Source organism: Peromyscus californicus, unplaced genomic scaffold (genome assembly GCF_007827085.1).
Source record: "Peromyscus californicus insignis strain IS unplaced genomic scaffold, ASM782708v3 Scaffold_7__1_contigs__length_154581171, whole genome shotgun sequence".
Classification (NCBI taxonomy): Eukaryota; Metazoa; Chordata; class Mammalia; order Rodentia; family Cricetidae; genus Peromyscus; species Peromyscus californicus.
In genome coordinates this window covers 48,230,977-48,248,988 of record NW_026294595.1, presented here as the reverse complement: position 1 = coordinate 48,248,988, position 18,012 = coordinate 48,230,977, and the positions used below count along the sequence as shown (strand labels likewise).

The 18,012-nt window shown below is 40.6% G+C and overlaps 1 protein-coding gene across 1 annotated transcript in view; it reads right to left on the bottom strand.

Annotated features, from left to right (window-relative positions):
- Dcaf17 (DDB1 and CUL4 associated factor 17) overlaps window positions 1–18,012 on the bottom strand; it is a 34,346-nt gene that overhangs the window by 10,325 nt on the left and 6,009 nt on the right. The window contains exons 4-10 of the mRNA XM_052724235.1: window positions 15,261–15,397; window positions 14,013–14,091; window positions 11,238–11,327; window positions 8,374–8,478; window positions 7,974–8,079; window positions 4,937–5,079; window positions 2,032–2,141 (exon numbers count right to left, since the gene is read on the bottom strand). Coding sequence (XP_052580195.1) covers window positions 2,032–2,141; window positions 4,937–5,079; window positions 7,974–8,079; window positions 8,374–8,478; window positions 11,238–11,327; window positions 14,013–14,091; window positions 15,261–15,397 — 770 coding nt within the window. The remainder of the gene's footprint in view (window positions 1–2,031; window positions 2,142–4,936; window positions 5,080–7,973; window positions 8,080–8,373; window positions 8,479–11,237; window positions 11,328–14,012; window positions 14,092–15,260; window positions 15,398–18,012) is intronic.

The window sequence follows — 18,012 nt, the reverse complement described above, 5'->3', positions numbered from 1 at the left end:
GCAAAGAGGAACCACTGTGGCGGGGATAACTGGACACGTCACATTGACAACGACAAAGAAATCAGATAACGTTTTTCAACCGATAGCTGAGTCAATTAGTGATAATATTCAAAGGGGCTTATCTTTTAAGAGCTGGGGAGAAGCCAGGCTTGGTGGTTGCACGTCTTTTATCCCAGTATTAGGGAGGCAGAGGCAGGTGAATCTCTAAGTTCAAGGCCAGCCTGGTCTACATTGCAAGTTCCACTACAACATAGATAGACCTTGTCAAAAAAAAAAAGTTTTTGGCATGAGACAGATGAGAAGTCTGGGTTAGTATATAACCAGGGTGGGGGTTGGAGAAGGAGAGTAGACTTCCAGTTTTTAGTATATAACTGGCGTGGGGGTTGGGGAAGGAGAGTATACTTCCAGTTTTTAGTATACAACTGGGGTGGGGGTTGGGAAGGAGAGTATACTTCCAGTTTTTAGTATATAACTGGGGTGGGGGTTGCGGAAGGAGAGTAGACTTCCACTTTTTAGTATATAACTGGGATGGGGGTTGGGAAGGAGAGTAGGCTTCCACTTTTTAGTATATAACTGGGATGGGGGTTGGGGAAGGAGAGTAGACTTCCACTTTTTAGTATATAACTGGGGTGGGGGTTGGAGAAGGACAGTATACTTCCACTTTTTAGTATATAACTGGGCTGGGGGTTGGGAAGGAGAGTAGACTTCCAGTTTTTAGTATATAACTGGGGTGGGGGTTGGAGAAGGACAGTATACTTCCAGTTTTTAGTATATAACTGGGGTGGGGGTTGGGAAGGAGAGTAGACTTCCAGTTTTTAGTATATAACTGGGCTGGGGGTTGGGAAGGAGAGTAGACTTCCAGTTTTTAGTATATAACTGGGCTGGGGGTTGGGAAGGAGAGTAGACTTCCAGTTTTTAGTATATAACTGGGATGGGGGTTGGGAAGGAGAATACACTTCCAGTTTTTTAAATCAAGGGAATAACTAGAATCAAATAGGTAGAAAATCCTGAGTGGGAAGAGAAGACCCAAACACTGAGGCTAAGCAACAGTTAGCAGAAGTCTGGGTAGAAGATCAAAACCATGAAAGATATAATAAAGAAGGCCGAGAAGGAGGAGAAAACAGTTTACTGTCAAGGAAGCCAAACGAAGACCATCTGAAGGAAGAAGGTCGACTTGAAAGAGAACAGTAAACAAACACCAGTCCACAAGCTCAGAACAAAGGCCAATCACCACCTTTCTCTGAGGGCACCTGGACCAGGACTTCACTCACAACAGGCAAGTGCTCTCCTGATGAACTACATCTTTCTCTGAGGGCACCTGGACCAGGACTTCACTCACAACAGGCAAGTGCTCTCCTGATGAACTACATCTTTCTCTGAGGGCACCTAGACCAGGACCTCACTCACAACAGGCAACTGCTCTCCTGATGAACTACATCTCCAGCACCCCCTCTCCACTCCCCCTTTTTTTTAGAGATAGAGTTTCACAAAGTTGCTCAGGCTGGCCTTGAACTTGTGATCTTCCTGCCTTGGCCTTTTGGGCAGCTGGGATTTCAGGCCTGCACCACCTGGCTCAGCTATCCTCTTCCCTTCTCATCAGTCCTAGAACACGAAGACCCATTTAGGTGTGTGGCACACTCCTATAATCCCACGAGTTGGGGCACAGAGGCAGAAAGACTATGAGTTCAAGGCCAGGCTGGGCTAGACACTTGTAGCAAGTATGAGCTACACAGCAAACCCCTAAGAGCCTGTCTTAAAACAAAGCAAACAAAACTGAATGATGGCAGGATAATCCCTAATTCTCTTCATTCACTCACATATCATCCATCAAGGAACTTGTATGTAATACTTACAGACAGTAATGGGAAAGCTGAAGAATAAAACCAGATTGTACAGACAACAGTCTCTCAGAAAATACTCCACACAAGCAAAATTTTCATAATATTACAATGGTTACAAGCAAAATAAAAAAATGCCAATAAATGCTACAAAAATTGCTTTTAATTTTAAAGTACTAACAAAATTACTCACTTGACTTGATTGGGGCCAACATGTATAATTCTTCCAGAAGCATCAGGGTGGAAATAGATCCAGTCAGATTCTAGTGAACAACACTCCATTTCTTGGATTCCATTTCTTGCCTGAAGTTGGAAAAAAAAATAAGACAGGGATTAGAAGGGTAAACAAATTTTCAAATCAAACCCTTTCGGTAACTCACAGGTACAGGAAGGACAATATAAAGCAGCTGAAGGGGGACATGTGTGAGGGCCAAATGAGAGCATACAAAGTTGAGAAATTCAGAACAGTGAAAGTCAGAAACTCAGGCTGGAGAGATGGCTCAGAGGTTAAGAGCACTGACTGCTCTTCCAGAGGTCCCGAGTTCAATTCCTAGCAACCACATGGTGGCTCACAACCATCTGTAATGAGATCTGGTGCCCTCTTCTGGCCTGCATAATAAATAAATAAATCTTTAAAAAAATAAAGTCAGAAACTCCATAGATTTACCCTGTGCCATGCAATATACCTCAGGTAACAGTAACCCAAGCTACCTTCACTCAAGCATGTGCTATTGGGGGCTGTGGGGATGCTTCATCACTGCTGCGCTGAATTTTAATAACCCTCAAAGCAAATATCAGCCGCATTTTATGGCTAAGAGACTGACACACAGAGAGAACAGATATTTGCCCATTGTTTTGAACCCATTAAACACTAGATCTGACTCCAAAGTCCACGAACTTTCCATGACTATATACATGCAGATTCCTACAACTTCCTCCTCCCACCCCTATCCACAGCTACCTGTCAATCAGAAGAGTAGGTACACTCACATAAACACGTAACCAAAGCAAGAGTCTCTGACTCAGGTCACATAGTCTCCTTGATTAAGTCAAATATTAAACTCTCATATCTGAGAAAAGAGTCTAACACTGATGAGCATTTACGACAAGATTAGTCTTATTCTAAACTATGTAGGCATTCTTAGACATTAAAATAAAGAAAAAAGCCAAGTGTGGTACTGCACACCTTTAATCCTACTTGGGAGGCAAAAGCAGGTGGAGCTCTGAGTTCAAGCCTGGTCTACATAGTGAATCCCAGGACAGCCAGAAGTACATAGTAAGATCCTGTCTCAGGAAAAGGGGTAGGGGGTATGCACTGTATGACAAATGATCCACGTGGACTCATGTTTTACCTTCTACCATACCCAGCAGCACCAGGAACTAAGAGCAGTGTACATCCATTAACTTCTGTTTTTGGCAATTATTTATAAATGTGCTGAAATACAGGCCTGACCAAATGCTGTTGCTATTAGACAGTATGAGATAGGTATGCTTAAAGATCACTTGTTTCTTTATGAAAGAACACACTGAATCAGTTCTTATATAAAAACATACAGTAAATGTATAGGACATACACTGTGTAAGGTTTGATGCAAAGGAACAGAGAATACCAGGTACTGGTGGCTGAAGAGTCCTGGTTGAGAGGTGAACAGTCACATCAGGGCTTGCAACGGCAGGAAAATCCTCTATAAAAACGTGACAGAAGGGAGAGGGGGCTACAGGGGTTGTTACCTGTGACCAAGAAGTGAGAAAATGGAGGGAAAAGGGTTCTCACAAAATTAACTAGAAGACACTAGACACAGCAACCCTGTGACATCAGAAGGAGATACCAGGACCCAAGGCTATGCTGACTTTCAACATGGCGGAAGGTGGGGACCTGTGACTCTAAAAGCTACCGGAGCCAAAAGTGACTGGCTGTGCAAGGGTCCTGGAAGATCTGGGTATGGAATAAACTCAATCCACCTCATAAAAAGCAAACTTATCTGATAGAAACCACATTGAGTCAGCGATACAGGAAAGAAGCGAGCCACAGCATGGGTCAGGGGGTAAAGGGGCTCTCTGGGCAGGCCCAGTGACACATCAACAGGGAAAGAATCCTGGGAGAATTTAAGCAAGGAGGAAAATGTATCCCTAGCCATGTCAGACCATGCTAGACCTCAAATGATTAAATGGAAACTCAAGAAAAAAAAGTCATATTTTGAAAGAAAATTAAGATGGACTTAATGGGTTAAACTTTTACTGTTTGCCATGAGCCATTTCTTCCTGTGGTGCCAGAGGCAACTTGAGGAAACCCTTGAAAATACTCCATTTCAGCGCCAACACTGTGAGCTCCAAAACTCCATCTGGTTCTGCTCGCTTCAAAAATCAACAACACATTCCACAGCAATTTCAGAGGCGGCCTGAATATATTCTAGCAACAGTTCCCACGGAAGCATCTGAGAGATGTTTTCCATGAGAAGCCTGCAGCAAAACCGTTAGAACAAACCCCTTCGCTGCGTATGGGGACACGTAACCACACTCACAGCACTTGGGAGTATCAGACGTTCAAGGCCAGTCTTGCCTGTGGAGTGAGTTGGAGGTCAGCCTGGGTTACATGAGTGTCTGGGAGAGGGGTGGAGGGACGGAGGGAGGGAGGGAGGGAGGGAGGGAGGGAGAGGAAGGGAGAGGGAAAGGGAGGGAGGGAGAGGTTGAGAGGGAGAAGGGGAGAGAGGGAGGAGGAGGGAGAGAGAGGGAGGAGGAGGGAGAGGGAGAGAGAGGGAGGGAGAGAGGAGAGAGAAAGAGAGAAAACGAGAATCCTTGGTGCTTTAAGACCGTTCAAAAATTCGTGTTTTAAAAAATCTAGGTGACAAAACACTATTTCCTATGTTCTCTGCATTTTAAAATGTCCCCAAATGCCAGGTGTGATGACACTCATCTTTAATCCCAACACTGGAGTAACAGAGGCAGGAAGATCTCTGAGTTCCAGGCCAGCCACTGCTACATAGAGACACGGTCTAAATGAGAAGGTAATTCCTGGGCATATAGCGCTATTAGAGGAGTAGAGAATCAAAATTTCTAATATAAATTTACTATTAAAAAGTTGAGTACTCATGAATTACCAAGGAATTATCTTTTAGGGCACAAATATGGAAAACTCCTTTCTGTTTCTTCTTATTAGGTGTGATGATGTAGTGCCAAGGATGGCCTCCTATCTGAAATGCATTCTCCAGGGATGAAACTTCAAAGAGTGGAGATGGTGAGTCTGTAAAGATGAGCAAGAGAAATTTATTGGCTTCTCATTTTGGGTGGACTTGTACCACTCATTAAGTTCAACATTTCTTGGTGCATATACATACTTTATGAAGTCTCATTAATGAAAAATTACTATGTTCAAGGGAATAAAATGCAGTCAGAAGAGAAGTTTGTTGCTAAGAGAACAGAAAGCTGGTAGAAAACAAAGTGAAGCTATTAGTTAACTTTCTAGCATGTATTTTGGTGGGAATACATGGCCTACATGTGGGGAAAAAAAGGGCTGAAGGTGCTTATCATGGGGCTGAGGGAGGTAAATATATCACAAAAACTGCAGCCACCCTGAGGGTCTATGTGTAAGACTCTGGGTTAGCCACAATGTCAACTCCCTGAACAATTGAGGAACATAATCAGGTCTACTAAACCTTCCAAAGGCAAGGAGACCTTCCATATTATAGTCTAACAAATACATACCAGCAAATTTTACAAAAGCTGACCTGTGTTAGTTTCGTGTATAGAAGCAACGTCAGTCTGAATGAATGCAACCAATTTAGGCCACAATGAGACTTTATTAAAGAGCAGACATCACTACCAGTATTATCATCAAACAAGTTCATTTTTACAGACATATCAAATCAGTCTCTTGGGGATGGACATCAAAGACAATTTTGTTGGCCTTTTTTTCTCTTCCTCTTTGATCACGGTTTTAATTATAACATAATAGGTCCACTCTAAACACTGTAAGGAGAAGGTATTGCAGGGAGGTCACAGTCTCTTTTGGTGGCTATAGGTCAGACTGCCCATCCACAGCCTCCTGATTTGTGCTTCTACCTGGAGAATATCTGGTTTATAAAGCCACTTGTCTTCAAGGGGTTATTCTCAGATCATTCATGTAAGAGTTACATGTTACAATGGAAATGTGTGCTTTGCTAGGGTTCTTCTTACTTCTGAGAGCTGTGCACAGGAGAAAAACAAGTAAGGAAAAGCAGCTTGCAAGCAATTTTGAGGAGAAAGAAAGAACAGGTATAGATATATCAAAGATATTTAAAGTACTTAAAAGCTTTTAAAAGGAAATGTCTTAAATAAACAAGGTCTTTTCAGGTAATAAGAAAAAATATTAATATCCAAATATAATAACAGCCAAAGGGCATGTGTCAGTAAATCATGAAAAAGATTCAAATGCCATGTGAGAATAAACTCAGGTTCGGTCCCCAGCACTCTCATCATAATTATCTACAACTCAAGTTCCAGGGGATCCAGCACCCTCCTCTGGCCTCTGCTGGCTCCAAACAGTGACTTACATACAGCAGACATACAAAATTCTTAAAAGAGCTTTATGAGCATGTTTGTATTAAATGCAGGAGGCATTTCTGAGGTTAGGAGGTATTGCTAACTTTTTTTTATAAAACTGCCTAATTCACTTAAAAATGAATCATTTTTAAAACACTTATTTTGGACTTCATGGATAGCTTAATTGGTTATACTGGGCACTTTTCATAGTTTATATAATTGCCATTTGCCACTAAACAGAACATTCTTTTCCTTTCTTGCATCTTTCATTTCTGTGTCTTGACTATTTGTTGATGATACAATGGTAAATGACGATTTTTTAAAAATTCCTGTTTTATCCTGGCTCTATTAGAGAAACTTTTGAAATTTCACCTAAAAAAAACCCATAGTGTTTATTGGTTAGAAATAGATGCAAATGTTCTCTGCATCATAGTGAGTGACTCTTAATGAATTCAGAATAGAAACAAAATACTAGGATAATGCCATCTATCTAACTGCCTCTTTTTTTTTTTTTTTTTTTTTTTTGGTTTTTCGAGACAGGGTTTCTCTGTGTAGCTTTGCGCCTTTCCTGGAACTCGCTTTGGAGACCAGGCTGGCCTCGAACTCACAGAGATCCGCCTGGCTCTGCCTCCCGAGTGTTGGGATTAAAGGCGTGCGCCACCACCGCCCGGCTCTAACTGCCTCTTTTAACTGGACTATAATCATCAGGCTGTCCTTGGATGCCTGAGAAGAGATCTGGACAGAGGCTGCCATCTCCACAGTGTGCAACGGACACTCAAACACCCTATATAATTTGCTAATTCCCTCAGGCAGATGACCCCCCACAAATCATTCAATTATATTGTTCTATAATAGAAAATAATTTCAAAGACTATGTTTTTGAACATTATTATTTTACCTTTTTTCTTTTTTTGAGACAGGATCTCATATAGCTCAGGCTGGCCTTCAATTGATGGCTTTTTACTAAGTTGCTGAATTTAATAAGTTGGGGTGGTTTTTGTTTGCTTGTTTGTTTTTGAGAAAGTTTGATGTAGCTCAGGCTGGCCTCAAACTCACTATATAGCCAAGGATGACCTTGAACTTCTGACCCTCCTGCCTCTGCCTCCCAGGTGCTGGGATTCTAGGGATATACCATACTTGGCTCAGTGAGTGAGTTAAATACAGAATTTTTTTTAAAACTGTCTTCATAGAGTCATGTAAAACTTTCTCTTTTATTCTCCCTAGGTCTAGGATCTGTCTATCTTTAGTGGGCATAGCATTAATATTTCCTTGGAAAACACTATCTTTAGAAATGGGTAGACTTAACAAAATTAAAAAACCTTAAGTTATAAGGAAGCTAGGATAGTATGAATCGCCACAACTATCATTTTCCAGACAAGGAAATCAAGGATCAGAAAGGAAAAAGAACTTGACCAAAGGCTCAGTATCCTCAGGCCTTCATTCCAGGGAACAGTGGACAGAATCGTGCTGACATTTACTCAACAGTAAAGGATGCACCGCTGTATGGACGTCAAAGGAGTCAGGATACAGTCAGAGAGAAAAGTGTGCTTTCAGAGCAGGATGGGTCACATGAGCACTTACTTTCTTGAGTTGGAAAGATTCCGTACGCAGCCATACCTGTGATCTTAACATTACAGGGGATGCCAAGAGGAGCCTCTCCCACCGTCCCCGGAGTCCCGCCCTGACTGCATGCACACCCCAAGTCAAGTTTCTGTTGCATGAACTAAAAACAAAGCAAAGCAAAAATGGTGCTTTAGAGCCTGTTTAAGGAAAAACAAAATTTACATGCACAAGACAGAGAAATGTCTTCATTCAAGGGCCTTTCTGTTTATTCTCCCCATCGCTCTTGCAAAGATTATGTATCTTTTCACATTTTTATAGTAACTGTCATAATTTAAAACTGTATGAGTGTCTGACTTGTCAAAAACGATAATAATAACCACAAAACAAACAACGACAAAAACTTCAGTCCACACCTCATACTGAGTGTGAAATGTCCAACTGTAGTTTTCTCTACCTGTTCCATGATGGCTTGGAAGCTATACAGTCTGATCAGTCCCGAGCCGTACATCACAATCAGTATCCCATGTGACAACGTAGCATCTGTGACATTCGCGAAAACCTAAGGGGAAAGGCAGATGTCACCTAAGGAAAGACCAAAAGCCCAATCCTTTGAGTCTTCAAAATGTTTGCATTTCCTGCTTTATATTCAGGTCATCGTGGCTGCCTCACATTAAAACTCAATTAAAATTTAGCAGCTTGAAGCTAGAGTCTTATTAGAGGCAAGCAGCAGCCACTCGATCCTCAAGCCGGAGCAGCAAAAGGGATGCTGCACGCAGGGCCCAGAATGATGTGTCAGCATCCATCTGCTGTACAGCTTTGTCAATACCAAGTAATTAAAAATTGGACTTTCCGTGGAACAGTGATAAACTGTAAGGCCATGTAATTCTAAAGTAGTATTTATCAGGTATATCCAATAGAGACTCAGTATTTACACTAAGATGTTCTTCATAAAGATAAATATTTATAGCTGCTTAAAGGCAAAATGATTGGACCTTGGAAAGTAATTACAAGAGAAATGGCCAGCTGTGGATCCATGTGTGTTTGTGTGCTGCGGGTACAGTGCGTGCATGTGAATTCATGTGCGTTTGTGTGCTGCGGGTACAGTGCATGTGTGTGGATCCATGTGCGTTTGTGTGCTGTGGGTACAGTGCGTGCATGTGAATTCATGTGCGTTTGTGTGCTGCGGGTACAGTGTGTGCATGTGAATTCATGTGCGTTTGTGTGCTGCGGGTACAGTGCATGTGTGTGGATCCATGTGCGTTTGTGTGCTGTGGGTACAGTGCTTGTGTGTGGATTCATGTGCGTTTGTGTGCTGTGGGTACAGTGCATGTGTGTGTGCAGGGACATAAGCCCATGCTCCTGTGTGCAGTACAAGAGCATGACACTGGGTGTCCTGTTCTACAACTCCCCACTTTATCCCCTTCAGACAGGCTCTCTCTCACTGAATCCAGAGCTTTCCACTGTGACAGTTAGGCTAGCTGCCCAGCAAGCCCTGGGAAACCTCTCCTGTGCAGTGTTAGGGTTGCAGCTACACATGGCCATGCCCGGACTTTATGTGGGTGCTGGGCATCTAAACTCACGACTCATGACTACATAGTAAGTACTCTTACCTACCAAGTCATCTCCCTAGTTCCCACCTCCAGATGTTTGTCATCATTATGTTGTTTAATTTCTATCAAGGGTTGATTTCTCAACTGCTTAAAAAGCAAAACCATAAAGATCAAACCCCTACAGACATTTATCGATAGTAAGTTTTGGCTTATTGTTCCCTAAAAATTCTATTCCTGAATCTTAGGATGACTTTCTCTACAGCTCTGAGGAAGGACACAATTCTGTGCCTTGTTTATATTCAACAAAAAGCAAGTAGGCAAATATTTACAGTACTAAAAGCAGTATAGAGGAACTAAAAATCCGTTTTGACTTTTACTCAAGGAAGACTATTCAGTGCAGATGTACCATGGTAATAAGCAGCTTAAGTATGACTGCTCAAGAGCCTCACCCCTGTATAATTTTAATACCTATAATAAGAGAAAGATGTGCAGTTACAATAGTCAAGACCAAATCCCTCAAGTGATTACACTGGATACATTAAAAATAAGCAGGAACAACTTTGACTTTGCTAGTCTTTTTGTGTGTTCCTGCCACAGAATGGAATACACATACAATTACTTAATCCACAAGCATAGGGAAAACAATGAAGTGACAAGCTGGGCTTTTGTCATTTTCTTAGAAAGATAATTATAGTTTGCTTTGAGTTGGATAGCTCTTAGCTTTTCAGTTCCCTCCTCCTGGTTCCACACTTTGAAAAGAAGTACTTGGGTAATTCAAACACTTTTAAATTAGTAAATAACTGCTCAACTTCTAATAGAATACACTGTCACAAAGTCTTAAAATACTTAAAAGTGACTAGCGCAAAATAAACTATACGTGATAACTAATATTATTCTTTAGCTTATGCAATTTAGTATAAGCTTACATAATAGGAAATGTTTAAATAGATTTATATTGATTGCTAGTGAATACTAATAGATTCTCAAGATCTTGACTCCTACAATATTTTCAGTGTTTAAACACTAGTAGAATTCCCAAGATAACTTTCCACCACGTGAAAACTTTTAAAAAGAAAGTAGACTCTTACTCAGTTGAAGTTTGGCTCTTCTTTCTTCCCATGTATTCCACAAATCATGACAAATGGGAACACAATAAAAACCCAAACTGCATGAGTTAGAAGATTCATGTATTCCATTATAAGTCTTGTTTATATACTATAAAGCAAGTTTTAGACTTTTACCTTGTAATTAAAATGAGACATTTTGTTGAAGCTTCATGATCATTTTAATAAGCTTTGACATATTATTCCCTTTGAAAAAAATTCTTTAGGCATTTCATAATTTTATAAAATAGCAGTTTGTAAATGACCACAGGTTTCCAGCACTAATAACACTAACCATCTGAGAGGCATAAAAACACTCAGGAAGTTTAGGCTTCTTCCCAAGTCAAATGTTTACATTTTGATATGCAAAAAGACAGATCAGTAAACATTTTATAGATAGAACATTCCCATTCAAAACATCTAATAAATAAATGAAGATATTACACTTAATTGTCAATAAAATATTGCACTTAAGCAATTGCAGTGTGGTGTTGCATACCTTTAATTCCAGCACTTGGGAGGCAAAAGCTGGTGGATCTCTGAGCTCAAAGCTAGCCTGGTCTACATAGTGAGTTCCAGGTTATCTAGGGCTACATAGTGAGATCCTGCATTAAAAAAAAAAAAAAAAAAAAAAAAAAAGAGAAGGAAGACGTTAGTTTTCTTACCTTTTTGTTGATCTCCAGAATCCCCACAAGGGAAAAGGGCAGAACCCGGAATACTGCAAGGTACAACAAAACAGGTTGCTGAGTGCCTGCCTAGAAGAAAAGAATAAAATTATAGGGAGCTCTCCAAAGTACTTCGGAAGACAATTATCTTCACAAGTTCAAAATATCCCTCTGTCCTTGTATAATTTTAAGTATACTAAAGTTTTCATGAGTTGAGACTATCCATCTATTTAGAATGAAAAGTTATTTCACCAATAAAGCAAACACTTAAAATGTTCACTAATCCTCCAGCTCCTCACACACGCAAGTACATAAACATAAAACTACAAAAGGAAACATAACATAAGCATTTCTTACCATTACGATCTTGTGGATGTATATTGTAAACTGGGGTTCTAACAATGAGCCTAACCAAGAGCATGGTGTTACCATGGTTGTATCACTGAAAGTACTTGTATTGGTATGACTGTACTGAAGACAAACAATACATCAATAAAGACTTGAATGATCTATCAACTTGGAGAAGAGAGCTCCTTTATCTTGGAAAACAAGTTCCCAACAATTATTTCCATTACGATATGCAAAATAATCTATTTACTTCTCTAGTACAGAATTCAAGGGAGTATCTTCAATTTAGGGACAGCACAGCTGTCGGCCCGTTACAGCGACTTCTGCTTGAGCAGAAATAGGGTTTGAGCACCAAGACTATCAATCAAAGCCACGGGAAATAAAAGTTAAAGCACAAACAAACACAGAAACGGAGTGTGATGTTTAAAGCCCAGAGACCTTCCCTTTCAAAGAAACATACTTTTACTAAGATCTTTGTTCCTAAAACCTAAAGGCAGGTGTATTTATATATTGTGGGAACATGGTCTCAAATGCAGAAATGCTTACGAGACTTTTAATAATATTATCAGGTGATAAATAAAAACCTCAATCCACAATACTGTGCAGAGTTAGACTGAAGTCCTGGTTCTTCTGGTGTTTAAATTCTCAGAGGCATATTAGACCAGGTGCTTCTAGAATTCTCATGAAATGCTGTGTTACTTTGTTACAGTATTTAACTTTTATGAACTTTCCTTTACCAGAGCAGAAAGCTACACAATGAGTATGAAAAGCAGCAATGATAGACAGTAACCCTCTCTCAGGCCAGCCACCTCAAAGGCCAAGGAGACCCCAATGAAAGGTAGGTAGTTATGCTATTAATATGACTGGGCAAGATATAGGAAATATTTATAAATAACCATCATTAAAAGTAAGTTTAGAGCCGGGCGGTGGTGGCGTACGCCTTTAAACCCAGCACTGGGAGGCGGAGCCAGGTGTATCTCTGAGAGTTCAAGGCCAGCCTGGTCTAAGAGTAAGATCCAGGACAGGCACCAAAACTACACAGAGAAACCAAAAAAAAAAAGTGAGTTTAGATCTGGTTAAATGCTCAGTGGTGAGGTGTTTGATCCCTGGAACTCAAAGGGTAGACGAGAACTGACCCCTGCAGGCTGTCCTCTGTCCTCCTCTACCTGTATGCTGTGACATGGAAATATATATAAATATTACATTACACACAGAAATAAATTAGTGTAATAAAAAAAAATTTTTTTGATTTTTTTTTTTTTTTCCGAGACAGGGTTTCTCTGTGTAGCTTTGCACCTTTCCTGGATCTCACTCTGTAGTCCAGGCTGGCCTCGAACTCACAGAGATCTACCTGCCTCTGCCTCCCAAGTGCTGGGATTAAAGGCGTGCGCCACCACTGCCCATGAAAATTTTTTAGATGAATTTAAAAAGTTAATCAATAGCTTATTTGGTTCAGTGCGGTACACAAAGCCAGAGAAGGCAGGAAAGAGAGGAATGAAAAACAGAGTGTGAAGGAATGCGCTGGAGTTGATAAGGGAACACCTGATGTGGTTATTTAAATAAGGTGAAAGCAGAGGAACTATTGAATTTGTTAAAAGGTTCTAAATCAGGTAAGGTAGCACACACTGGCAATCCCAGCACTTGGCAGGCTGAGGCAGGAGGATCTGTTTGAAGACAGACTAAGCTGCACAGTCAGACTCTCTCAAAAACAACAACAACAAAACAAAACACCCCACACAAAAAGGCACCCTAGAATTCTAAGTAAATTACCTGACAGTTAAGGTTACAGGAATTTTTTTTAGAAGGTTATGTTTTTACATTAAATACAAGGAGGAATTCAAATACAGATCTTGCCAAAAGCAAACAGAAAATAATTCTTATTGGAGTTGTTTTTTTATATATCCTGTCCTGAGATAAGAACAGAAAACCTCTATGAGAAAAAACAAAACAAAACTGTATTTCATAAAAATTCTCAATAAATATTTTCTAAGTATTTCCTTATCAGTTACCAACAGAAATAAGTTTCCTGATAGATCTGGGCTTTATAAAGGCCTAGTAAATTCTGGGTGATGCTTTTTGGGGGGTGGGAGGGAAGAACAGGGTCTCACCCTGTAGCCCTGGCTGGCCTGGAACTCAAGAGATCCTCATGCCTCTGCTGAGATTAAGGGCTTGCACCACCATGCCTGACCAATTCTAGGTGATTCTTTAAAGACAACAGCTGAGGGATGTAGTTCAGCACTAGAGCCCTTGACCAGCATGCATGAGGCCCTAGGTTCAATTCCCAGTGCCCTCAAAAAAAAAAACCAGAAATAAAACAGAGAGACACCCATTTGAATGGTCTGCTTTGGGAGGAAAATTATCTTCCAATGTAAACAGCACTCTTCAATCCCCGAAGGCCCTGTGGGAGCTTTAACAAGGGCTGCAGACCTGCCGGGCCACTGCTGAGCCTTTGTTCTGAGCTGACTTGACCGCAATGACCTCTTGAGGAGTGTCCCAGCTCAAGTACCTTTGGAAAGAACACAGAGGAACTTAGTGATTGAATCAGTCCCCTTATATGTAAAATCAAAACACTAGACTTTATTTACTTACCTACCTATTTTTATTTTACATTTTTTTGGGGGGCGATAAAATCTGGCCTAGGACTTTTTAGGTAGCCCAGGCTGACCTTGAACCTACTGTCCTACTTGCCTGCAGTAGCTGGGCATCTCTCCTGCTGAGATGGCAGGCATAAATTACCATGTTGGCTTGGTATTTCATGTTTTTTTTTTAAATATAACTTAAATTATAAAAGCAAGGTAATCTATTTTAAAAACAAATAGCTTTAATAATTTCCTCTAGATCCTTATATAGATACAACCTCTACTTAAAACATAAAATTTGTTTTTTTTTCAATACAGGGTTTCTCTGTATTATTTTCTTAAATAATCCTCTTCTAATTAAAAAATTTTTTTTTTTTTGAGAAAAGCCTCATGTGATCCAGGCAGTTCTTGAACTTGATATGTCACTGTGGATAACTTTGAAAGCCTGATCGTCCTGACTCAGTCTTCTAAATATTGGGAGGTTAAGAGCATCTGCTGCCATGCCAGTTAAAAACTGTTTCTTTCTTTCTTTCTTTGGGTTTTTCGAGACAGGGTTTCTCCGTGTAGTTTTGGTGCCTGTCGGAATCTCACTCTGTAGACCAGGCTGGCCTCTGAACTCACAGAGATCTGCCTGGCTCTGCCTCCCTAGTGCTGGGATTAAAGGCGTGTGCCATTTCCAATTTTAAATGGGAGGTATAAAAATATTAAAGATATTACTTTTACAAATTCCATACTCACAGTCATTCTAAAATTTACATCTAATTATAAACTAGTCGTTAAAATTGCATTTCTTGGATTATACTAGAATGGAGAACTCATCAGTCATCTACCTCTGACTACTGTGTATAGGATAATTACTTAATTAGGAACACAAAGTAAATAGTGTAGTTCACTAGCCTCAGATCTTCAAACAGAACAAAGCAAAGGAACAAAAAGAGTTAGTTCAGAGTCGGGGATTCTAAAATAAGAGTTAGTTCAGAGTCGGGGATCCCAAAGTACACGGGAAAAACTGGGACAGAGGGCAGGACTGAAGAGGGGCCTAAGATTTCCTGGGCCACAGGTTTCAAAACAACTCTAACAGTCTCACACTGGATACCTGAACTTGCAATAGGAAGCAAGGTATATTTTCTCCAGGACTTCCCCTGTAGTTGCTGATATACGAAGCAGCCAATTGTGAGCAGTCAGTGCTATGAGTGAGGACTTATAATCTGATGGGTTAGGAAGTATTTCTCCCTGGGGGGGGAAAAAAAAAAGAGGTATAAAAACAAACTGCTTGGCTATGAACAATCTGCAGTACTGTGTCCAAAGAAAATGGCTAGTTACCAGTTCAAATAAGTCAACCAGAGAGTTAGTAACTGCACACAGGAAGAAGGCAAGGGAAGACTAGACTGTGGGTTGTCACTTTAACCATTACTTATTTTTTAATGCTTTTAAAACTTATCATCATTATTGTGTACATATGGGTGCACAAGCCACAGTGTACATGTGCCCATCAGAGGACTACCAGGCGGACCGGTTTCTCCTTTCCCTTGTTTCTCTGAGACAGGGTTTCTCTGTGTCGCTCAAGCTGTCCTGGAACCCGCTCTGTAGACCACAATGGCCTCAGACTCAGGGATCCACTTGCCTCTGCCTCCTGGGTGCTGGGATTAAAGGTGTGGGCCACCATCATCAGCTGTCTGTCCTTCCGCCTTCCTGTGGGTTCTGAGTCTCAAACTGGGAAGCAAGCGCCTTCACAGCCACTGAGCCGTCTCGTTAGTCTTTGAACTTGTTAGATGAGTGGATTCATTCACATACCCAGATGAACATAAAGCACTCACACAGCGTCTGGCCGAGCTCACTCTGCATCACTTACAAGTACCCCCCAGACTTAGCCAACAGCAACAGGAGCATTAGCAACCGTGAAAGCAGTGACCACCGAGCTCTCAGGGGTCACTGTTTTGACAATGTACAGGTCTGAGGCAGAAGGGAAAGAGGGGCAAACGTGGTCATTTTCCCTCAGGAAAGGGATGAATCAAGAAGCTGAGATTAATGTGGCATTTGCTTGGGTAAAACACAAACAGAAAAGAAGAGGCCACAGCCTCTCAAATTCCAGGGAAACAGCCGTTTGCTTGGTGTGATTTATTTTTGCTGTTTCTTAGGCAGCCCGTGTGTAGCACGGACTGTGAACTGGTCTGCCTACATCCACGCTGACATTGTAATGTTGTATTCGGGCAACAACACGAATGCTTTTATACTACAATGCCTTATGTAGCATCTCATGTAGACCTTCAAGTTTTCAAATATCTACTACCCTACTTAGTCCTGTAGAGACATTTGGAACACATACATAGTATGGATTCAAACTATTTTCTTAAGCCAAAAATGGCATTTCATACATTATCTCAGAAACAAAATAAGAGAGTACTAATTTAAAAGTAGTTTTGCACCATATATTAACAATACAGTGTTCCTTTGAGTTCTTCATAGAAAATCTTATGTCACCACAAATAAAAACAAAATCACTGAAATGTTTATGGAATGAGAATAAGAATTAGGCTAACTTTATTTTTCCAGGACTGCTCTATAGTTTGGGTGTTTGAATTGGTATACTCAAACTTTCTCAATTAAGAAACCCATCATCTCTCTAATCCCCCTCAAGAAAATAGATTAAAAGGCTTTAAATTGTTTAAGGCACAATTATTCTCAGCTTTCAATTACAGAGGAAGAAAACAGGCTTCCAACTTTCTAATTTTTAAAAAGGAGACCTCTATGAAAAGCGAGTTAATTACAGGGGCAATGACAGTTTAAAAAAATTACAGCTTTATGGAAAAACAACAGCCTGGAAAAAATTGAACATTACATTCAGAATATTACTGCCCATGGCTTAGATAGTACTTTTGGTCACAGACTGGGAGTTCTCTTAAAAAGCAACCAACCAGACTCACAGACACGATTAATTTGCTGCAGTGTGTCCTAAGAGGATTTCCTAGAAATGATGCTATGGAAAACTCAAAATGGAAGAACTATCCCTCAAAAAAGGGCTGTGATTAAAGCGTTTGGCAAGATGGTCTGACATTCACTGTGCATGCGAGCATTATTAGAAACGGTAGTATTAAAGACAGAGGAGGAATTTGACACATTTCCTTGTTTAATCTTTGGAACTTTCCATGTTCCATCCCCCCCCCCCCCCCCAGACTGCTTCCTCCTAGCTTCCCTGGTAATCTGAATGCTCACATCCCATGGGAACAGTGTCCTGAAAAGTGCACACCCAGGGCAATGCTGGCCTAATGGGATAACTTGTGCTCCTGTGGCTTTCATTTTTATCCTCTTATTTCCCTAACTACATTCATAGATGGAATTTATAAGAACTTACTTTCAAAGATCTACATAACAGTTGCTCACAAGAATGACTGTAAACTACCTTACATTGTTATAAAACTTTTAATCAGTTTCTAACTTTTTAAGATTTATAAATTATCTCTAATTTAGATTTTTTTTTTCATAATGAATTGAACACAGTGGTGCATACCTATAATCCCAGCACTCAGGGGTGGGTGGAGTCCAAGGGTCAAGCTCATCCTCAGCTACATCATGTCTTAAGCTAGCCTGGGCTCATACATGAGACTGTTCAAAATAAATAAGTGAATTCCAACTACTGATTTTAAAAAAATATTACATTTGTGTGTGTGTGTGTGTGTGTGTGTGTGTGTGTGTGTGTGTGTGTGCATGTGCGTGCATGTGGAAGATCAGCAGACAAGTTTTGGAACTTGGTTCTCCCTTTCTCTGTGTGAGTCCTGGTGACTGAATTCAGTTCAGCAGACTTGGCAGGAAGCACCATTACCTGCTGGGCTATCTTTCCAGCCTGTAAT